Source organism: Nycticebus coucang, chromosome 18 (assembly GCF_027406575.1).
Source record: "Nycticebus coucang isolate mNycCou1 chromosome 18, mNycCou1.pri, whole genome shotgun sequence".
Lineage (NCBI taxonomy): Eukaryota > Metazoa > Chordata > Mammalia > Primates > Lorisidae > Nycticebus > Nycticebus coucang.
Window position 1 is genome coordinate 39,511,677 of NC_069797.1, and position 22,049 is coordinate 39,533,725.

At 37.9% G+C, this 22,049-nt stretch overlaps 1 protein-coding gene across 9 annotated transcripts in view; it reads left to right on the forward strand.

The window, feature by feature from the left end:
- ACACA (acetyl-CoA carboxylase alpha) overlaps positions 1-22,049 on the forward strand; it is a 338,844-nt gene that overhangs the window by 222,061 nt on the left and 94,734 nt on the right. For all 9 annotated transcript variants that reach the window (XM_053570250.1, XM_053570252.1, XM_053570251.1 and 6 more), the window contains 6 exons: positions 3,620-3,661; positions 4,533-4,748; positions 5,761-5,916; positions 8,480-8,683; positions 13,427-13,582; positions 15,554-15,700. In XM_053570250.1, the coding sequence (XP_053426225.1) occupies positions 3,620-3,661; positions 4,533-4,748; positions 5,761-5,916; positions 8,480-8,683; positions 13,427-13,582; positions 15,554-15,700 (921 nt within the window). The remainder of the gene's footprint in view (positions 1-3,619; positions 3,662-4,532; positions 4,749-5,760; positions 5,917-8,479; positions 8,684-13,426; positions 13,583-15,553; positions 15,701-22,049) is intronic.

The window sequence follows — 22,049 nt, forward strand, 5'->3', positions numbered from 1 at the left end:
AAATGCATATTTTCAGGTTTCCTTTTTATCTTTTGTCACCTTATCCTTTGACAAAAAACCATGGTATTAGCTGGTCACCATTTGTCACCTGGGCCTGAGTACAAAAAAAAGAACAAAAACTATTATAAAATCAAATAGTTTTACATGTTAATACATGTTTCCTTTTGTTTCTTGCTTATAAGGCTTCATGAGTTTTTAAAAAAATTATTATAAATCGTCCAAGAGATTGTTGTAATTTTATGATTGTTGTTTGAGTGATTCCACTTTTAGATTAAGTGTTTGGGTTATTTGGCTCTTGATGGATGAACTATCAGGAACAGATAGCATAATTAGTCGTTCATTTCTTTACAAAAGAAAAAAGAGGTAGTTCTATTTGCTAGTGGACCAACTATTAGTTTTCAGAAGGTTTGGTTTGGGTTTTTGTTTTAATTACAGTGTATATAATTAGTTCTCAGCATGTTGAGGTAAAAGAGAATTGTACCAGCAAGCTCCCAATTTCTTCATCTCATTAGGTTTTTAACACAATTATTAGTATCATAATCGGCTATGATGTTTTTTGTTGCAGGTTTTCACATTCTCTGATTTGCAGGGTGTCTTGATTGGCTAATTTGGGCAAATTATTTTGATTGTCTTGATGATGGTTGGCTGATTAGAACACAGCAGGGGTATAATTTCCTTCTGAGAAACGTTGCATTCTTTTGTTTTTTTGGTACCAGAATAGTAAGAGGGTTTTTCTTTATATACATTCCATTATGATATTTGCCCTGAACACTAGTAGGATTCCTTGAAATCAGTAATATTAGTATGGAATAAGCATGAATACTAAAACAATTGGCAGTATGAAGATGAATTGGGATGAAGGAGTTTACTAAAACTTAGTAAAATTAGATAAATTCTTAGTAAAGGATTAGACTTTTTCCTTTTCTGTATTTTCTTTGGATTAGACTTTTTCCTTTTCTGTATTTTCTGTGATTCTGTAGTTTTAGACTGCCAAAAGAGATGATTTTCTATGGCAGTCTTTAGACTTCTGATTCTTCCAAAGATTTGCTTGATAGTCCTGCTTTCTTATTGCACAGAAGTTCTTGCCATCTCCCATTCTGAATATTTGATACTTAAATTGTAGAGCTAAAAATTTACACAGAAGTTTAAAAAAAAAATTTGCTGATCTTCACAAGTGCAGGTGAAAAAAAAATTGATTATATTATGTCATGATAACTTTTGTTAGCTAACCTTAATGGAATTGGTTTTTCTAATTTTTTTTTTTTTTTTTTTTTTTGTAGAGACAGAGTCTCACGGTACCGCCCTCGGTAGAGTGCTGTGGCGTCACACGGCTCACAGCAACCTCTAACTCTTGGGCTTACGCGATTCTCTTGCCTCAGCCTCCCAAGCAGCTGGGACCACAGGCGTGCGCCACAACGCCTGGCTATTTTTCTGTTGCAGTTTGGCCGGGGCTGGGTCCGAACCCGCCACTCTTGGCATCTGGGGCCGGCGCCCTACTCACTGAGCCACAGGTGCCGCCCGGTTTTTCTAATTTTTAGTTGTTGCCCAGCTCTGCCAGGAATTTGTCAGTTTCTTCATTAATTTGTATTTAAGATATTTCTATTCAAACTGCTTTACATGCCTTTTAGTTACTATAAATTTTCTTAATGGGAAAAAAGCATTTTTTTATTACTATTGTTTTGTTTTTGAAGGGAAATTGTTTTGATCCTACAAATGTTCATAATTGAATAAATGATATAACTAAATAAATATCTCAATTAATTGGCTAATAGTAGTTCAGGTATAATAGAAAATTGTGTGTATAAAAGATTTGTATTACCATAATCCTTAATCATTCTTTCAGAGGGTTCCATGGAAAGATTTTGTTACCCTTTCTCTTTTGACATGTGTTATTTTTTAGATCATGCTTTTGAAAGCTATACCTCTGTAGAATAAAACCAAAACTAGATTCTATAAAGCCTCAAGTGTGAAATCTACTGAATTCACTGAATTCTTCTACTGAAGTGTGAACTCAGGGGACTCCTTCCTATTTCACCTTGAAGCCATTCCCCTGTACTTCTCTATCACTGGGTGGGAGTGTGTGTACGAGAGTCCAGAGCATTACAAAACTTCATTAGTAAAAGATCAGTCCTATTTAATATGTACTCTTAAAGGATTTTAAAGACCTGACCCTGGACAAGGGATTTCTCTGGGCTTGGTAAATGATCTAGATGCTTGTTAAATATAATTTTACAGTTTAACTACCAAGGAAAATGTAAAAGGGCTTATTAATTGTGCAAGCATTAGTTAAGGTGAAGTTGAGAGGTAATACTTGTGGAAAGTATTCAAGAAAATGTCAGTAAATTTAAGAACCGTAAGTTTTTAGCATTGAGTTTTGCTTTGTTCATTTGTCTTCTGCTTTTTTTTCTTTAACATCTTAATTTCTGGGTTTTTTGTTTGTTTTTTTTTTTTTTTGGTCTTATCAAAGAGAAATTCTCTAAATAAGGAAGTTGTATTGTAACAAAAATAGGTAGCAGTCTGTCCTTGAGAGGCGAAAGGGCATGGGCTCTAGCATTAGAGAAACCGAAGCTTATTTTCTGCTATGTGATCCTGGGCATATCATTTGGGCCAAGGTTTCCTCATCTGGCTCAAATGAGGGTTGTAATACCTGCCTCTAGATGTTGTTGAGAGCATTGGGTGGGACGATACAAGAGAATGCTGGCCACCTGGAAGATTTTCAGTTCACGTTTCCTTCATGGTTTCTAAAGCACATTGAGGATATACACGTAGCTAATCCTGGTCTCTCTGCCTTGTAGCCATGAGTGTTTGATTATATTGCACTCCTAATGGAGAAGATGCCTAATGAAACCTCCTATAGAGGCAAACAGTAATGACTTGATTCCAGCACTGCCAGTAGAGCTTCCCATCTGAGAAACAGGGGTATTAGGTGTTAATAAGTTAAATTTCAGAAACTAATGAACTCTGCTAATTGAATTCATCTTTGTTAATAAGGTTCTAGTAAATTGGTTGTTTTCTTATATAAAGTCCTGCAAAAAAGCAGTAAGACCTAATGATTACAAGTTCACTAGTTCCACTCCATTCTTTCCAATACATACAGTGGTAGTGACCAAAAGTAGTCTTTTATACTTTTCTTTGTCTTGAAATGTTGTTTAAAACCTTGAAATTATTGACTTGAGAATGCATGTGAAAGGATTCTATGCTATCTGACTAGTTTATATTTTAAGAGTTGCTTAAGGAGAAACTTGGGAAATCAGTCCAGTAACTACTATTGCAGCCACTGCAACATAAGGGTATATTGGTTTATTGGTTTTATATGCCCAGTTGTGCCAAGAGCAACACCCAGGAAGACTTTTTTCACTTGGGAAAAAAATATATAAACTTTTTTCCTGGGAGAGGATAGATATTAAAGTTAGGTCAATAATGTGATTCTCAAATTTGGAAATGGGTTCAAAGTGATGGTTACTCAGAGAATTGTTCATATTTCCCGGACTAAATTTAGGTAAAAAGCATGTTTTCTAGAAAACTGTAATCTAGATGCTTGACTGCTTCTATATGTTTGTCCCTACAGATCTGTATCTATGACACACTGACATATTTTCCTCTCCTTTTCTTAATACAGAGAGAATTTCCTAAATTTTTCACATTCCGAGCAAGAGATAAGGTAAGGACTGATTTCTTCCCTATTTTTATTTGTTAATTTTTGTCTATGATTTTTATTTTTTAAAAGCTCAAGTATGGTTTATCTTTGCCATTCTCCTTTCTGTGGTTAACTTGTGCTTCCCTTTGTCTTACACGTGTCTGAGAATTAAAGCAGATTCACTTTTGAAAGAGTTTGGTTTAGGAAACAATCAAACGTATTGAGCTCCCCAAAGAAGGCAACAACTTTTAAAATTATCTCTGTCGATGAAAATCTGTCAAACAGTCTATAAAACCAGTGTATGGTGCCCCATGATCGCATTAATGTACACAGCTATGATTTAATAAAAATAAAAAAATAAAATTATCTCTGTCCTTTTACAGTGATCCTAAGGATGTGATATTAAAGGACTACTGTACTTAGTAGGATTATTCTTGTCCCTACAGTTCATTTATATTCCACTCTTTTTAATGTACGTTTGTTCTTCTGTTTTGAAGTATTCAATTTCAGACCATGTTGATTTCTTCTTCTTACCCGCTTATAATTTTGGTACTCTTTCTCCATTCACTCAGTTGACATGTGCTCTGGAAAAACACATGTGCTGTAAGAGTTCTAAGGGAATTGACTTTTTTTGTTTGCTTCTTTTGTTTTAATACAGATCATCACTACTTATAAAAGTATAAATGATGACAGTTTGGGAAGTGATAGGTGCTTTGGTGCCTAGTTTTATGTAAGCTGTAGCATTATCTTTGTATGTAGCTCCCTTGCATTCGTTGTTCATGAGCACCTCACAGGCTATGTTTCTATCTTTAGGCCTCTCTTTTACATACATATTCATAATATAATTTTGTAACTGCCTCTTGTGAGCTATTTTTTCTCTGATTCTTGTGCTCAGTTTGAGGAGGATCGTATCTATCGTCACCTGGAACCTGCTCTGGCTTTCCAGTTGGAGCTGAACCGGATGAGAAATTTTGACCTCACTGCCATTCCATGTGCTAATCACAAAATGCACCTGTATCTTGGGGCTGCTAAAGTAGAAGTGGGCACAGAAGTGACAGACTACAGATTCTTTGTTCGTGCAATCATCAGACATTCTGATCTGGTCACCAAGGTGGGTGCTGTACTTTTCTTTCTTTCTTTTTTTTTTTTTTTGAGACAGAGTCTCAAGCTGTTGTCCTGGGTAGAGTGCCATGACATCACAGCTCACAGCAACCTTAAATTCTTGGGCTCAGGCGATTCTCTTACCTCAGCCTCCCAAGTTGCTGGGACTACAGGTGCCCGCCACAACACCCGGCTTTTTTTGTTACAGCTGTCATTGTTGTTTTAGCTGGCCCGGGGTGGGTTCGAACCCACCAGCCTCAGTGTATGTGCCAGAACCCTACCCACTGAGCTACAGGCGCTACTGTGCTATACTTTCAAGGGAAGTTATCCTTGATGGAAGGACAGATGGTTCAAAATTGGGTTTTCATTTTTTGAATCAAGACTCTTGTTCTCTTTCATCTTAACTATCCTGTAACCAACAGAAATCTGAGTCACTTCTCTCACAAAAGTAAATATTTCATGTAATAAAGACTTTCTCCCCCTTTAATTTGATTATCCTTGATAATGGAAGCATAATAACACATAATACCTTGGTAAAGGTAAAGCATACTGTTAGAAAAATCACTAAGGAGAAAAGTTAGGAAAGAGGTAATCCCGTGGTAAACCTATCTTGAGGTATGAGTAGTGTCTGTATATAGCAAGATACTTCCTAATGTGTTAGCTCTTAGTGCATCCCACAGCTATAACCTTTCTTCAGCTTTTCCTTTCTAAATAGCTCCGTTTGGCACATGTGAAATATAATCCTACTGGAGTTATAGCTCTGGGATGCTCAGCATTTCACCCTCTTGGAAGAAAATGATATACTAAGAGGCAGGAGAGAGGGCTGACAGGGACTCTTTATCTGACCCTTTCCTGCCCCTGCTGCCTGTGGTCGCTGGACTGACTCTTGGGAGAAAGGTGAACAGGGTCTTCACCAGGTACCTGATAATTCATGACATACTGCTGCTTAAGTAATTGTAGTAGCCATTTCTTTACTGCCTCTCTTGAAACACACTAATGTTGCCGATTTTCTTCCTGCATAGGAAGCTTCTTTTGAATATCTACAAAATGAAGGAGAGCGGCTGCTCCTTGAAGCCATGGATGAGTTGGAAGTTGCTTTTAATAATACAAATGTCCGCACTGACTGTAACCACATCTTCCTCAACTTTGTGCCCACAGTCATCATGGACCCATCAAAGGTACATTTCTCCGTAGCTTCTCTCCCAGCACTAGCAAGCATGAGCAAAGAGATTCATTCATACTTAGCTCACTTGCACTTAGAAACAGGTCCTCTTGTCCCATTGGTTGATCCCTTAATCTTTAAAGTTTATAGAATCTTTCTAAGACTGAGTTTCTGGAACAGTGTGAAAAATTTGATAGAACCGTTAGAAATGATCCTCCAAACTGAAGGTGGTATGGTGTTAGCTTGCTGGTCATTTATTTTTGTCATAATAGTGATCCTGTTTTATATTATTCTCTCTCGAATAATGAATTTTGATAGTATTTAGCATTTTGACTAACTTAATGTTTCTGTGCACTTAGTGTTACTTACCTGGTGGCATTAGTGAGATAATGCAACTTCTCCAAGTTTTTATTTAGTATTTTTCCACGTGGAGAAAATTTGATAAGGAATTTTGCAAGTATTATGTGTATTTTCTTTTCTGAGGCTCTATTTTAATGCATTCTATGTTAGTTAAGAAAGGAAAACAAGGTGATTTTGTACTTTTATCCCAGGTGTAATAAAGACAGGTTGCTCTCTGTTTCTGTTCCTGCTAACTCCTTCTGTCATATTATGGAATTTAGATAGAACCACTATCTCTCTTTCTTAAGATCAATAGTAGCCATGGACTTTTGCTTTTTAAACTTAGTATCTAAGCTGAAAAATGGTATTCTACTTCTTTCCTTTAAGATTCTAACTTAATGTTGTGTTGCTTTTGTCTGTCAGGAAAGCCAAGGACAGAGCTACCCATTAAGTTTAAAATTTCATCATCTAATTTAAGCAAAACTTCTAAGGGCCAGGTGCATGATGGCTCACACATGTAATCTTAGCACTTTGGGAGGTCTGTGAAGGAGGATTGCTTGAGGTCAGGAGCTCAAGACTAGCCTGAGCAAGAGTGAGATCCCCATCTCTACAAAAATAGAAAAATTAGCTGGACATATTGGTTTATACCTATAGTCCTAGCTACGCAGGAGGCTGAGGCAGGAGGATAGCTTGAACCCACTAGTTTGAAGTTGCAATGAACTATGATGAGGCTACTGTACAATCAATGCAACTGAGTGAGATTCTGTCTCAAAAACAAAAACCAACAACAAAACCTTTTCCTAAGCATTCTGAGACTGATGGAGTTGAGAGACTTAAAACATGGCCTACACTCTATAACTGGTTTTTTGTTTTGTTTTGTTTTTTAAGATTTGGCTTATCTTTTTTCAGTGAGTTTTTGAGATTAGCCTCTCTGCTTCCACTCGCAACATCCTATATGTCCTGGCTCTGTTTTTCTAGTTGTTGATGGCTATTAATTTTCTGTACATAGAGATTGTTGGCTTTTGTTCTTTCAGGAAAAGAATGTATAAATATCTCTTGCCTAGCAAGTAAGTATGAGAATAGAGCAGGTGTCCTCAAATTGCGGCCCGTGGGCCACATGAAGCAGTGTTCCTGTTTTGTTTTTTTACTTCAAAATAAGATTTGTGCAGTGTGCATAGGAATTTGTTCATAGTTTTTTTTTTTTTAAACTATAGTCCGGCCCTCCAACAGTCTGAAGGACAGTGAATTGACCCTGTTTAAAAAGTTTGAGGACGCCTGGAATAGAGGAATCAACTCCTTAAAATCCATTCTAACTTAAAATTCTGTGGTGTGGCAACAAACTACAAGCGTGGCACATACTACTGAGAACCAAAAGAGAAAAGTAATATGGAATTTTTTGAGATTTTCTATGAAGTTGAGAAAGCATTTTAGATGCTTCATTTAAGAAAGCCTAAATTTTGAATAATATGTTCACCTGCCTATAGCCATATTGGAAAAAAAAGTTTTGCTTTAGCATGTCAATAACAAGAAATCCCATCTAAGGCCATTTAATTAAAATAACTCTCCTAACCCTAAAAAGCTGCCTTGGTATAAGCTTAGAAAAACTAGGGAACGTCTGCCTCATCTTCTTGAATCAAAGATGGACTTAGCAGTGACCAAGCTTCAGGGTTCTTTTTAGAGAGAACAATCTAGCACCACCTACAATTGCCTTTCTTTAATTTGTACAATTTACCAAGAGACATATATTATAAAGTTTAATAAAATTGTATGGGAAAAAGCTCATGGTGGTAATTGCTGTGTTGATTTAAGGGCCTGTAAATGCAATGAAACGTAGTTACCATGCATATAAATGCTACTTAATAGCTATTTAACTGGATATTTTATTCTTATTTTGGGCTTTCTTTGAAATCCTTTGGCTGTAATTGTAGATATTGCAGATCTTTGATATAGGATATGAATGTAATTGAGAGAGGGGAAGGAGTTGTACAGATTTGAATGTTATGAGCCAGAGAAAACCACTCAAATGCCAGGCCAACATGAAATTGTCCCCAACTTGTTCTAAGAGTACGTTTGGGAAGAAACTCATCTGACCCCTTTTTGTAAGGACTATATATGTAGTATATATCTCCAGAAACCAGCATCTTTTAAAAAAAAATCTTTCTTTTCCAAAGATGAGCAGATCCGAAATTGGCCTTAGTTACAAGGTGTTTAAGTTTTGTACTTGGTGATGTGTCTGGCAGATTGAGGAATCTGTGCGGAGCATGGTAATGCGCTATGGAAGTCGGCTGTGGAAATTACGGGTCCTCCAGGCAGAACTGAAGATCAACATTCGCCTGACACCAACTGGAAAAGCAATTCCCATCCGCCTCTTCCTGACAAACGAGTCTGGCTATTATTTGGACATCAGCCTATATAAGGAAGTGACTGACTCCAGGACAGCACAGGTACGGTAGTCAAGCAGGCTCCTCAGAGATTTGATCTGGTCCTACAGAGAAGCCGCTCGTCCTCGTTATGGAAGACCCAAACTCACAAATCTCACTGATTCACCCCACAGTTATCCTCTGTGAGTTTGACTAGTTACATGAATTTGAATAACTTCATTTGTCTTATAAGATGTGTCTGTGTTCTCAATCCTGGATGTTATAAAGCACTTAAGCTTTGCACTAACAGACGCCAACTAAACCTGACTACAGAGGTCATTCTGTGGTTGAGGGTTTTGTTGTTAGAGGGCTCTTGGGCTACTTCCGCAGTCGAGTCTGGTCTAATGTGTCCTTCCTGTTTTCAGCATAGTTAACTCCCTCGTTGGCAAGCAAAGAAAGGGAAATCGTTGGAAGATTCCACCAACTTCTGTGTTAAAGAAGTAAAATTTCAACGTTGTGTAGTAGCATGAGTATGATTAAGTGGTGACTTTATCATATTTATCTCTTACGTTATTCTGTTTATATACATTTGCTTTTCCTCAGTAAGTTCAGGGTGTCATATATCTGTATAAGAGCAAAGTGACAAACTTTAACCCATTTTTAGGTAGAAAAATTAAGAATGTGAAAATACAGAGTGACTCTGTGGACCAGTGGTTCTCAACCTGTGGGTCACAACCCACAGGAACTATATTGAAGGGCCGCAGCATTAGGAAGGTTGAGAACCACTGCTATAAACCAATTCTGTAACTGAGAATTCCCTTTTTTGTTTGTTTGTTTTTAGAGAATTCCCTTTTTATCTGTTTTACTACCATAGTTTCTAAATATTTGGGCCATTTCCTATGATACTGGATTGAGGTTAGGTTGGTTCACTGTTGCTCACATCTTTTAAGAACTAGGGTATTTTAGGACTTTGGCCTAAACTTGAGAAGTGAATTTCTTCTGATGAAGGAATGACGTGCTGCAGTATACATAAATAAGGGTTTGGTCTATTCCGTGTGTTAGGTCCAGGAAGAGATTATGTGCCTCTTGTTTATCTCTGTCCTTTTAAATCCAGGAATAGAGGTAGGAAAAGATATTTTTTGCTGGTCTTTTGAAGATAAATTTTTAAAATCTCAGTTAGGACAGTTGTCAGAATGACCTTTCATTTTGTGCTTTGATTCCCAATTATATTGCTAAAGAAATCTATCCTGTGAGAACTGAGCAATAAAACAGAGAGAGTGCATAAAAGCACGAGTAGTAAGCAAGAGAAAGAGTATTTTTGCTGCATTTGATGTTTTTTCAGGACAACCTTAAAGACATTTTCAGTCAAAGCTTTCCATGGGTAGGGATGTTTTTAATTAACTTCTACAGTGGCTTCAAGGCAGGTCTATTCTTGTGAAAAATAAGATGGCCCCTTGAGCTTTTAATGTTTTTGATAAATATGTTTGTTATTTTCTTGGTTTTGTCTTTCTTTTGTTAGAAAGCTCTGAGATTTCCCTCATGCTGGCTAGAGGTGACAGAGGAGCATGAAAGGCACAGAGGCCTTCAGTCAGGGGTTAGTACTGTGCCTGGTACAGAATAAGCCCTCGATAAGGATCTGAAAGAATGAAGGAACGCCTTTTACAAAGGGTCCTGCACGTGTAAGAAATGCTGAAGGAGGAAGTCTTCCTTAGGCTCTTCAGTGGAGAGCGTTCAAGAGCCGTTGCCACATGGGAAATAGCTATGAGGTCACCGGAACTGGGAGCTGGGAGCTGGTGAAGGCCCCTTTGCCTACTTGGTGCTTGTCTCTTTAGTGAATCACTCTATGAATTGAAGATAATATAGAACACATCTGTATTGACCACTTACTGTGTGGCAGGCACTATGGATACAAAGAGAAACAATGATCTCTACTCAAGGAATTCCCATCACAATGGAAGAAGACACAAATGATCTGATTCTCAGTGACATGAGACAGGCTATCATATGTGTACAGGGTCCTAAGGGGGGCAGATTATGTGGGTCGGAAATTGTTTTTTAAGAGAACCCCCTTTGCCAGTTTCTGTTGAAAGGTATGTGATATATAAAATGTGTACATGTTTTCATGAACTTATAAAAACATATTCATTACCATTTTTTAATTACTGTTATCACAGTAGAACATGGAACTAACAGCTGAGAATTCAGAGGCTTCCATTACTATCAACCTCTTGCCTTACTGTATCATTTATTCATTCTGCCAAGAAGCATTAAGGCTGATTGGCATGAGTTTCGTTTTGTTTCATTTTCCTCGTACAGTCTTTGTGGTGTAGGCTGTAAGGAACACTGAAGTCAGGCAATCATAGTGGGGAGAAGAGATTTGGGTAATCTCTTAGGTAAGTGACTTGATTTCCAATGTGTGGAATAAGAGAGAAATAACATTTTGAAATCACCTTTATTGAAGTATAATTTACATATAATAAAATGGACTCATGTTCTATGTACAGTTCATCTCATTCTGACAGTTGTACACACCCATGTAACTACCTCACAGTCATGGTAGAGAACATCTCATTACCTCACAGAGTTCTTTCATTCCCCTTGTACTCAAAGGGAGAGGCACCAACCCCAGCTTTAAGCAACCACTGATGTGCTTTCTGTCACTAGGGATTAGTTTTTCCTGTCCTAGAATTTCATGTAAACAAAACCAGCAATGTGTACTATTTTATATTTGGCTTCTTTTGCTCAGCATAATATTTTTGAGGTCCATCATGTTCATAGGTTATGGGTATGCTCCTTTGTCACTCGCATGTTGATGAACACTTGGGGTTTTATTTCCCAGTTTGGGCATGTAGGAATAAAGCTGCTGTGAACATTCATTTATAGAACTTTGTATAGGTATGTTTTCATTTCTCTTGGGTAAGTACTAAGAGTGTAATTGCTGGGTTATAATACATGTATGTGCGACTTTATGAGAAAGGGACATAACTGTTTGCCAAAGTGGTCATACCATTTTTAAAAATTCCTACCAGCTTACATATCTAGTGGCTTTCTCCAACCCCCTTCCTCAGTGCACAGTTATGTTGTTCACCTGTGACCAGCCTGTCTTCATCCCAGAGCTTGGTAAAACTGAGTCTCACACACTATATCCACAGACCTTATCTCAGGTAATAGAAAAGAAATGTAGTTCCAAGACCTTGCTTTTTTGATTTTGGTCTCTCTCTTACTTTTTGGTCTATCAAAAATAGACCTTTTTCTTATTTTGATTTGGTCTATCTCCTCTGAGCTCAATTTTTTCATACTGTACCTTTGCCTTCAAAGTGTTAGCACTTTGAATCTCTTTAAATATTTTGTTTCTGTTCTTACTTTCCAAGACATTATTAATTCTGCCTCCCACGTGGTGACTTTTTCCCATTGTCCTTGAGGAAGCGGACTAGGATCTCCAGTGTGTGGGCTTGTAAGCAGCCTGAGACAAGTTTTGCCCTGAACAGGACCTGATTGACAAATCAGCAGAACATTCTTCTTCCTCTAAGCTTAAGGGATAAGGATTGACTTAGTTGAATGGTACCCAGGGTTTAGGAAAGTATTGAATTCTATTCCTGTGCCTGTATACCAGGTCCACAAATCTATTCATTAATGGTAGACTTGTGCTTATTTTTTAGCTCTAAATAGACAGTTGCGTATGCACATACCCTTATGTCCAATCTCCCTTTGTATCCACTGTGTTGGGAACCTATATTTTAGGTATTCATGCGTAAAGTGCCTAGTTTAGTGTTATACAACCTCTGGGCACTCAATAAATATTAATTGAATTGAAATAATGGCATCCCTTATAAATATTCATAAGCAAATAAAACTAAATATATGGAATATGAAGCACTCTTCTAGAAATATTTGAGTTAAAATGATTAAAAACTGGTGTAGTGATTTCATTATGTGACATTATAGGTATTGCAGGAGGTATTTGTTAGTAGAGACAGTATCCTGGTGGGAAATAAATATATACACATATATATATTTATTTTATATTATAATTTAATAAAAAGTTATCTTAGTATAGGCTATGTCTTATGAGCTAACAAGAATTAAATATCTAGATGGATGGATCAAATGCACTACTGGCAGAAATCTTTCAAGCCTTTGTGTTTTATGAAGCATCTTCTAATCAAGTGGACTAAAATACAGATAATATGGTAGAGGCTTGATTTGCCTTCTACCCTTGGGGAAAGAAGAGAATTATCTTTTAAAATTTTATTTACTTATTTATTTGAGAGAAAGTCTCACTCTGTTGCCCAGTCTAGAGTGCACTGGCATTATCATAGCCCCCTGCAATTTTAAACTCTTGGGCTCAAGTGATCCTCCTGCCTCAGTCTTTGTAGTGGCTGGGACTATGCATGCATAGTCCATGCCCAGCTAAGAGACTATGTTTAATGTTCCTCAGTTTAAATACTAGGACTCTCAGACAGGTTAATTGGTATACTTCATTTTTTAGTGTATAGTTGAAGTCACTTTAGAAGGCAAGCATCATTGGTCTGTCTCTGAAATGTGTCATTTATACTAACTATGCTTTCTTATTAATTTCAACTAATTCAAAGGTGAGAGCAGTTTATGGTGTGCAACTGGTTGCATACCATTTTTTTTGGAGTTGGTTAATCTGTAGAGAGGTAAGAGCACCAAGTACCCAGTGTTAAGAGGCATGTCTCCGCTACTTAATCCAAAATGTTTTTTCTTTAAAAAAAAAAAAGAAAAAAAATCCCCTCATCTAGGCAGCAACCTGTTTTTTTTGTTTTCAATCTGTCCCTTGACTGACTGTACCTTTTTCTTTTTCAGATCATGTTTCAGGCATATGGAGACAAACAGGGACCACTGCATGGAATGCTAATCAATACTCCATATGTGACCAAAGACCTTCTTCAATCAAAGAGGTTCCAGGCACAATCCTTAGGGACCACATACATATACGATATCCCGGAGATGTTTCGGCAGGTAAAGTGGCCCTGACGTGTTCCAAGGAGGCAAGGTTTTCCTGAATTTCCATCAGATGAAGAATCGATTAGAAAGGGGCACTCCAAGAGGGCATAAATTATCTTGATAATATTTTCATTTCTGTTTCATTTGGGGATTTTTGACTGCCAACTCAGATATTGGATTGTTCTTTATGAATTAATGGGAAGAATGGTGAAAATAGAAATCTCTGATGAGTGGAAGAGGGTAAAACTAAGACCCTGTGCCTGTGACAACAGTGACCTGTGTGGAGAGTTACATATATATTTGTCTATATTTAAATTGTGGATATTACGAAAGGAATGAAACTAATTCTTATTTTACAAGATAACTCAGGTTTCTTGTTGGTAGCCTAGGTTAATATGATGAGAATCAATATAGATAGCATAGACAAATGGATCTAGAGTTTATGGTACACAGTTTAAAGTATATGTTCTTTTGTGGTAGATTTATGATAGCTGAATAAAAACTAGTGTGAGAAAATATGACATTATGGATCTCATCCTCTACATGAAAATAAATTCCTTTGATCTGTGTGGTGAATCATCTCTGTGTTACAGATTTTTCTTCTATCAGTAGAAGGCAGGAAAAGTATATCACCAGCAGAAAATGTAACCGATAAAGAACACAGTATCAATAGAATATGGAATTTATCCCTAAAAAAAAAAAAAAAAAACCTATGAATATAGAGTTTTTCCAAATCGCCTAGTCAATACTACCAATATTAACACATTTGAATCTTAAAGTAATATGTGTGCCTTTTTTTGTATGTGTGTGGTTTTTGGCCGGGGCTGGGTTTGAACCCGCCACCTCCGGCATATGGGACCGGCGCCCTACTCCTTGAGCCACAGGCGCCGCCCAATATGTGTACCTTTTTAAGTGGTCTGTAATTCCTGTGTTATTCATAAATAAGAGATAACTTTTTGCGGTTTTTTTTGGCCGGGGCTGGGTTTGAACCCACCACCTCCGGCATATGGGGCCAGCGCCCTACTCTTTTGAGCCACAGGGGCCACCAAATAAGAGATAACTTTTATGTAAGCATTTGTTTAGAAATTCTATCCTGAAACATAGTTACCTTAACTTAGTAGTTACCTTTTATAGCATTGTTAGCCTAAAAGCTGAGTGTTCATTCTGTTTCCCAGTGCCAGTGCTGTAAATAGAAATTATATTCTATTTAATTCTTCTTATATAATAGACATACCACAGTGATTAGGACATATAGGTATGTGTGAGCCATTTGGGTTTTCAGTGTTGCTTGTGGCAAACAAAGAAAGAACTGAACTAGTTCCTGCTTCATGAAGAATCTAGTTTATTTATAGGAAGTTGGAAATGGAAATCATAATGTTCTAAAAAATGAGTGTGTCTGTTTTCTCAAATTTGAGCAGAATTGATTTGCACATTTACAAATTGTCATATATATCTAGTGAGCTACTTCCTATGTATGGCTTTGTAACTATGAAAAAATATTAGAAGAGTCTTCCCAGAACTTCTAGTAAAAACTTTATTCTGGCCTTCCAGGACTTTCTTTTTGTTAGATAAGTGTCATGTCACTTTCCTGGATATTCTTCTATTGCCACATCTGTTTAGGACTTTTCCCCCTTTTTCGTAGGAAGATTTTGATCCTACTTATTTAATTTTTTGATTTTAATATTTAATATTTTAATGGTGAGACCCCATCTCTTAGGTCTTTGTGTTTGTTAATGCTCTAGTGCTGATGCAGAGTCACTCAATAGTTTGACTCCTGGAAAAGTGTCTGACTATTGGCATGCAAAAAATAATTACAAATTTATTTTAACTCAGAATGGTAGCTGGAGAATTTGGTCCTCTGCTTAGATTCACTACCGAACACTTAGAAAAGAAAGCAAAATAAGATTGACTGAATCATAATGATTATTTTTGTCTGTGTTGAAATGTTCGTTTTTACTGATTAGTCAACTTTCTCTCTTCTACTAGTCCCTGATTAAACTCTGGGAGTCTATGTCTACTCAAGTGTTCCTTCCATCACCTCCTCTGCCTTCTGACATATTGACATATACTGAACTCGTATTAGATGATCAAGGTCAGCTGGTACACATGAACAGGCTTCCAGGAGGAAATGAGGCAAGTAGTGGAAAACCCCCTCCCCTTCTTATTCCTGTGGCTGCTAGTACCAGCATTCTGTGGGGGTGGCCGTTAAATAGCACTGATGAAGACTGAAGTGGCACAGGCACTTCATATAGTAGTCTTGGCCGTAAAGAAAGAACATTGACTGGAGTAAGATTATTCAAGGAATCTTATGACTGGATATCAAGGAATTCTTGTTGACTCGTTAGGTGTGATAATGGCATTATGATTTTGCTTTTTAAAAAAGATTGTGGTTTTCTATTATGTACACATAATAAAATATTTACAGATGCAATGATTTGCTTCAGAGTAAGCAGTAAAGTGGGGTATAGATGAAACAAGATTGGTCATAAATGGATAATTGAAGTTAGGTGATAGGTACATGAGAATAGAGTACTTTCTTTACTTTTGTATATGTTTAAAATTTTGATATTTTTAATAATGAAAACATTTAAAGTATTGGCCAGGCGCAGTGGCTCACTCCTATAATCCTAGTACTCTGGGAGGCCGAAGCCTGTGGATCATCTGAGCTCACAAGTTCAAGACTAGCCTGAGCTAGAGTGAGACCCCATCTCTTAAAATAAATAGCTAGGCATTGTGGTGGGCACCTGTAGTCCCAGCTACTTGGGAGGCTGAGACAAGAGGATTGCTTGAGCCTAAAAGTTTGAGGTTGCTGTGAGCTGTGACACCATGGCACTCTACTGAAGGTAACAAAGTAAGACTCTGTCTCAAAAAAAAGAAAGAAAGAAAAAAGTGGCGCCTGTGGCTCAGGGGTAGGGTGCCAGCCCCATGTACCAAGGGTGGTGGGTTCAAACCCAGCCCCGGCCAAACTGCAACAAAAAAATGGCCGGGCATTGTGGTGGGTGCCTATGGTCCCAGCTACTCGGGAGGCTGAGGCAAGAGAATCGCCTAGGACTCAGGAGTTGGAGGTTGCTGTGAGCATTGTGATGCTACGGCACTCTACCAAGGGCAATGAAATGAGACTCTATCTCTACAAAAAAAAAAAGAAAGAAAGAAAGAAAGAGAAAACATTTAAAGCATTGCTTTGACTAATGTTTTTCCTTGTTTGGATACCTGCATACTAATATGCATTTTTTAAATTATCTTTTCCTTGCTCAGCTCATTTGATCTGCTGCTGTTGTGAGCATGATAAATGTAACAGACAACACTTTTTTTTGAGACAGAGCCTCACTATGTCGCTCTCTGTAGAATGCGTGGTGTCACAGCTCACACCAACCTCAAACTCTTGGGCTTAAGTGATTCTCTTGCCTCAGCCTCCCAAGTAGCTGGGCTTACAGGTGCCTGCCACAACGCCCGGCTTTTTTTTTTGTTGCCTTGTCGTTGTTTAGCTGACCTGAGCTGGGTTCGAACCTGCCAGCTTGGGTGTTGTTATGTGGGGCCAGTGTCCTACCCACTGAGCTACAGGTGCCACCCAGATAACACATTTTTTGGTAATTATCCAAGAATTCTTTTTCTAGAATTCTTATCCCTTCTCACATATTAACCTATTAAATAGTAATATAAGGTCGTATTTTGCCCTCTATCACCCTAGCTGGAGTATAGTGGTGTCATCATAGCTTCCTGAAACCTCATACTCCTCGGCTGAAGTGATCCTCTTGCCTCAGCTCCCCAGTAGCTGGCGCTACAGGCACTTGCCACCATGCCCAGCTAATTTTTCTACTTTTGTGGAGATGAGGTTTCACTCTTGCTCAGGCTGGTCTTAAATTCCTGAGCTCAAGCAGTCCTCCTGCCTCAGCCTCCCAGAGTGCTAGGATTATAGGCTTGAGTCCCTGTGCCTGGCCTCTGGCCTGTGCTTACTATCCTCCTTCATGCATTAAGATTCTTCCTGATTTTAAATGTACTTCTAACATACAGTTGTAACAGTATGTTATAACGATATTAACAAACCTAAAAAGAGAGATGTTTTTATTTCGACCTTAGATTTATCAGCTAATCCCTAGATAAATCTTATTCCATAAAAGCAGGGATTTCTTTTTTTCTTTTGTAATTGATACAGAGTCTCGTTCTGTTGCCTACTCTAGAGTGCAGTGGTGTAATCATAGCTCACAGCAACCTCAAACTCCTGGGCTCAAGTGGTTCTTCTGCCTCAGCTCCTAACTAGCTGGGACTATAGGCATGCACCACCATGCTCAGTCAATTTTTTCTATTTTTCGTAGAGTCAAGATTTTGCTCTTGCTCAGGCTGGGTTTCAAACTCCTGAGCTCAAGTGATCCTCCCACTTCAGCCTCACAGGGTGCTCGGATTACAGGCATGAACCATTGCACCTGGCCAGAAGGAGTAATCTTTACCTGGGTATTCACCATAAACAGGCGGTATAGACCTTTGGGGATAATATGCAGTTTATTCCCATTTTATTCAGTATCTTAAAAAAAATACATGTACAAGGCAAAAGTATGGCTGTTTCAGTAATATATCAATGGATGCCAAGAGTAGATGATTTGTTACTATGATGGATGCAAGCACTGGACCAGATGGAGAGTATCAGATTTGGAGGAGTTCTAATCTAGCACCTCGACAAATATCAAAGGCAAGAGAATGCATAGAATTTTGACAGGAAGAGCTATATACTTATCAACGCAGAAAGTTGAAGCAGAGATTTTTACTGCTGTATGTAGCATCTGCTTAGTGAGCCCCACAACAGCAAAGAAAAGCTTCATTGTGCTAGACTTAAATTCTGATTCATTAAACAGTGTAGTCTTCAGGAATAGAAGGCACCCTTGTGAACATGCGGCTGAAAGTAAAATGGTTTTAACTTAATGTAATTAAAACACAAAATGAGATTTTTTTGGCCACATGAAAGCTGCAGTGCCGTGTGAAACCTCTTGCCATGATCTTTCTCTCCTGCTTTCTTTCTGCTCTCATACTGTGTTTGAGTGAACGGAGACTGGGGGAATAGTGAAGTCCCAGAGGGACAGAGCTCTGTTCTTGCTGAAATTACAAGCACAGAGCTGCCTGGGCATGAACATGTAGTGTTTACTCTGCCAGTATGAATACAAATAGTCTTATTATACGGGACTCTGTACCCAAAGACCACACACTCATACACACACACACACACACACGAATTTAAAAAAATTAAAGATTTCTTTTAACCCTTATAAGACCTAACAAACCTTAGTGAAAAGGGATGTGTTAAGTAGCTGTAGCTATGGGTAGTAGATCTAGTATAGGGACCGTAAGTCTTGCCCAGTGCTATAATAGTTTTTTTAAAATAGAAAGCTAATAGTGTTTGTTTAGAAGATTTTGACTTTTTGCTAGTTCTCACCTTCTACACTTTTCCTTTCTTAGTTGCTTCTTTTCTTTGTTCCCTTTTTCTTTTCTTCAAATGATTGACTAGGATTGGGGCTGAGTGTTAGTTTGCTTTTTCTGAGCCCTTCAAGCTCAAGAGGAGCAAGACTGATAGTCTTTTGTGAGCAGTTATTGACTAGTGCCCAGGATGGCTGGGAAAATCAGTTAGTCGCCTTAGCTAGATTATAGGGCACTACACGGCAGGAATGAAGTTGCAGTATTAGTATCAAACTCTTCTACCAATAGCTTGAACATACAATGGAGCATGTACACTATGAGACTGGCCAGTCTAAGGATGGATTTTCAGCAGTCAGAACTCTGAGGGACAGCTGTGCCTAAGTGACGATGAGGTGTCAGTAGGATGTATTTCCTCATACTGAGCCCAGTTTTATCAGGACAAGTTGACTTTCAACTATTGCAGTTTAATTTTCTTTGGTCAAAGAGCAAGTTTGTCATGAGCCTGGCACTCTACATATTACCCCAAGAATGATGTGAGGGAATGAAAAGAGCTCATGCTGATGAGATTTGGAGCAAATCCGTCCTGTCCCAAAGAGAATGGACATCTGAACAGAGCCGCGAGAAATAGTTTTATTAAAAAAAGGAATAAAAAATTGACCTGTTAATGTTCTGAGAGCCAAGGCTCAATGTAAATGCATTGATGCTTCATAGACATTAAATCATCATAATGTGATGTTCTCCAAAAGTGACGGCTCTACCAGGTCATCATTGTAGGTGGTATTGCATTACCTTGAAGGATTGGAGTTTCTGGGTTTGAAAGCCAGCACACAAGTGAAAGGAATAAAGGTAAAACAAGTGTTTTCTGCAGAGTTTTCCCATGAATTGAGATGCTTTTCTCCTTGATTAAAGGCAGAAAACCTGCACTTATCAGACCGTTGGCCATATGGGTAGCCAGGCTTTCTTCCCTATTTTTTTTCCAGAACGGTAAATAAGTAAAATAGGGATAGGACCAGGACTTGGACCAATTCGGTTCCATTTAGTTTTAGGTAACTTGTTTGCCATTTGACAAAGAATATTGGCTGTTTCAGCAGAGATGTGACCTGCATTTTGAACATTTGTGCCTGTGTTAAAAGTAGGAGAAAGAGCTTTTCTCATGTGGTGTTAGCTACTTTCTCCTTTCTATTTTCCTAGTTGTCCCTTTCCCATAAATAAAGATGTAACTAAAGGAATGCCACCTAATGTATGATGAAGGATGTAGGAGAACACATTTTTCTCATTGTCAGATTTGAATGTCATTGCATTTAGTGTATATTTAGAGTAGGAGAAATAAAAAAGATATAGACCAAATCTGTGAACTGTGTTACTTGTAAATAGCTCCAAAGATGAGTTGTCTAGGATTTTTCTTAATAGTTTCAAGTAAAGATGAAAATTGAGGAAAATGTGATTGCAGCAGAGACCAAACTGATTTCATTTCTAGCTGCTATGAAGCTACAGTGATGGGCACTGTATGTAAATACATAGCTAGATGAACGTGTGCGGCTAGACACAGAAGAAATTCAGCTATCCGACAGTTCTACTTTACCACTTCTCGATTTTGGAGGAATTGTTTTCATTTTCCTGCCAGTTTGCTAACTTGTTTTGATCATTTGGTGGAAGCCGTAATTGCAGGTGGGAATGTTTTGAGTAACAGTTCGCAATCCAGTACAGCTGCTTTTCGCACTAAATCCTGTTATTAAAAAGCTCAGGCTAAGATCAAGCTAAGGGCTATAATGGACTTGACAGAGAACAACTTAACTTTGCCTAGTAGGACAAAGAAAACACTAGCCTTCTTGAGAGTATGTTGTTTTGTTTTGTTTTTTGGACAGGGTTTCTGTTGCCCAGACTGGAGTTCAGTGAATAGATCATAGCTCAATGCAACCTTGAACACTTGGGCTTCAGTGGTCCTCCTGCCTCATCCTCCTCAGTAGGTGGGACTAAAGGTGCACGCCACCATGCCTGGCTAATTTTTTTATTTTATTTTATTTTTATAGAGACAAAGTCCTGCTGTATTGCTCAGGCTGGTCTCAAACTCTTGTGCTCAAGCAAGCCTCTTGCCTTAGCCTCCCAAAGTGCTGGTATTTGCAGGTGTGAACACTATGTTCTTATTTGTTCTGGAATAAGTTATAAACCTTATTTTACTCATCAGTTTTGAGAACTAAATCAAGAATCTATAAATTGGGTGATGATGAAAGATATGAAAGAAGAGACAACTTTTATAGTGATTTTAGTGCTGATAGAAATTAGGACCCTGTTTTCCTTACCATTTCAGAACATGGGCCTTTTAACATTCTCAGCACTCCTGTCATAATGAAAAGCTGAGATGAGAAGATGTTATATTTAGAAGCAGTTACGATAATTAGGTTCAGGATGTATACCCAAGACAGAATTAGTAATCAAAGACTGGAATGTTTTCATGGCATAAAATTTATTTTCTTAAAAATTTTTGAGGAGAAAAATGTGTTCCAAATGGAATGTACTTTGATGGTCACCTCTGCGCAAACTGTACAGAACCACACCTAAGAATTGTGGTGGCTCCAAGGCTTCATTTTTTCAGATGGGCACTAGGTGTCAGGGTTTTTCCTTCACAAAAGGTTAGCATTCAAACAAGCCTTTTGAATTGTCCTGTTTGGTGAGGTGTCCACTGGTGTTCTTCCCCTTTTATCAGTAGGTATGGTAAGTTTTACCTGGTTTTCCTATAGTATACAGTTGCAATTTTAACTCTTTGGTTAGAGATCTGTTGAATCTTGCATCATGGCTCAATGCAGTGTTTTTGGAAGAGGATAATTGATGAAATAAAGTAGTGTATATTAAAGTTTAAAGACTAGCAGCAATCATGATTGGTTTTGGTTAAAGTTCTACTTTATGTTCTCAGGAGTCAAATGGGGGAGCAGTGGGTTAGGAATTCAGTGGGGGATTAGGAACAGATCAGCCTCACCAATGCCCATTATTTAATTAGTGTTTAATTGTCAATGTGCTGACATCTAGTACCACCAAAGCATAGCATTCCCTATATTTTTTTTATTGTAAAACAGTTTAAACA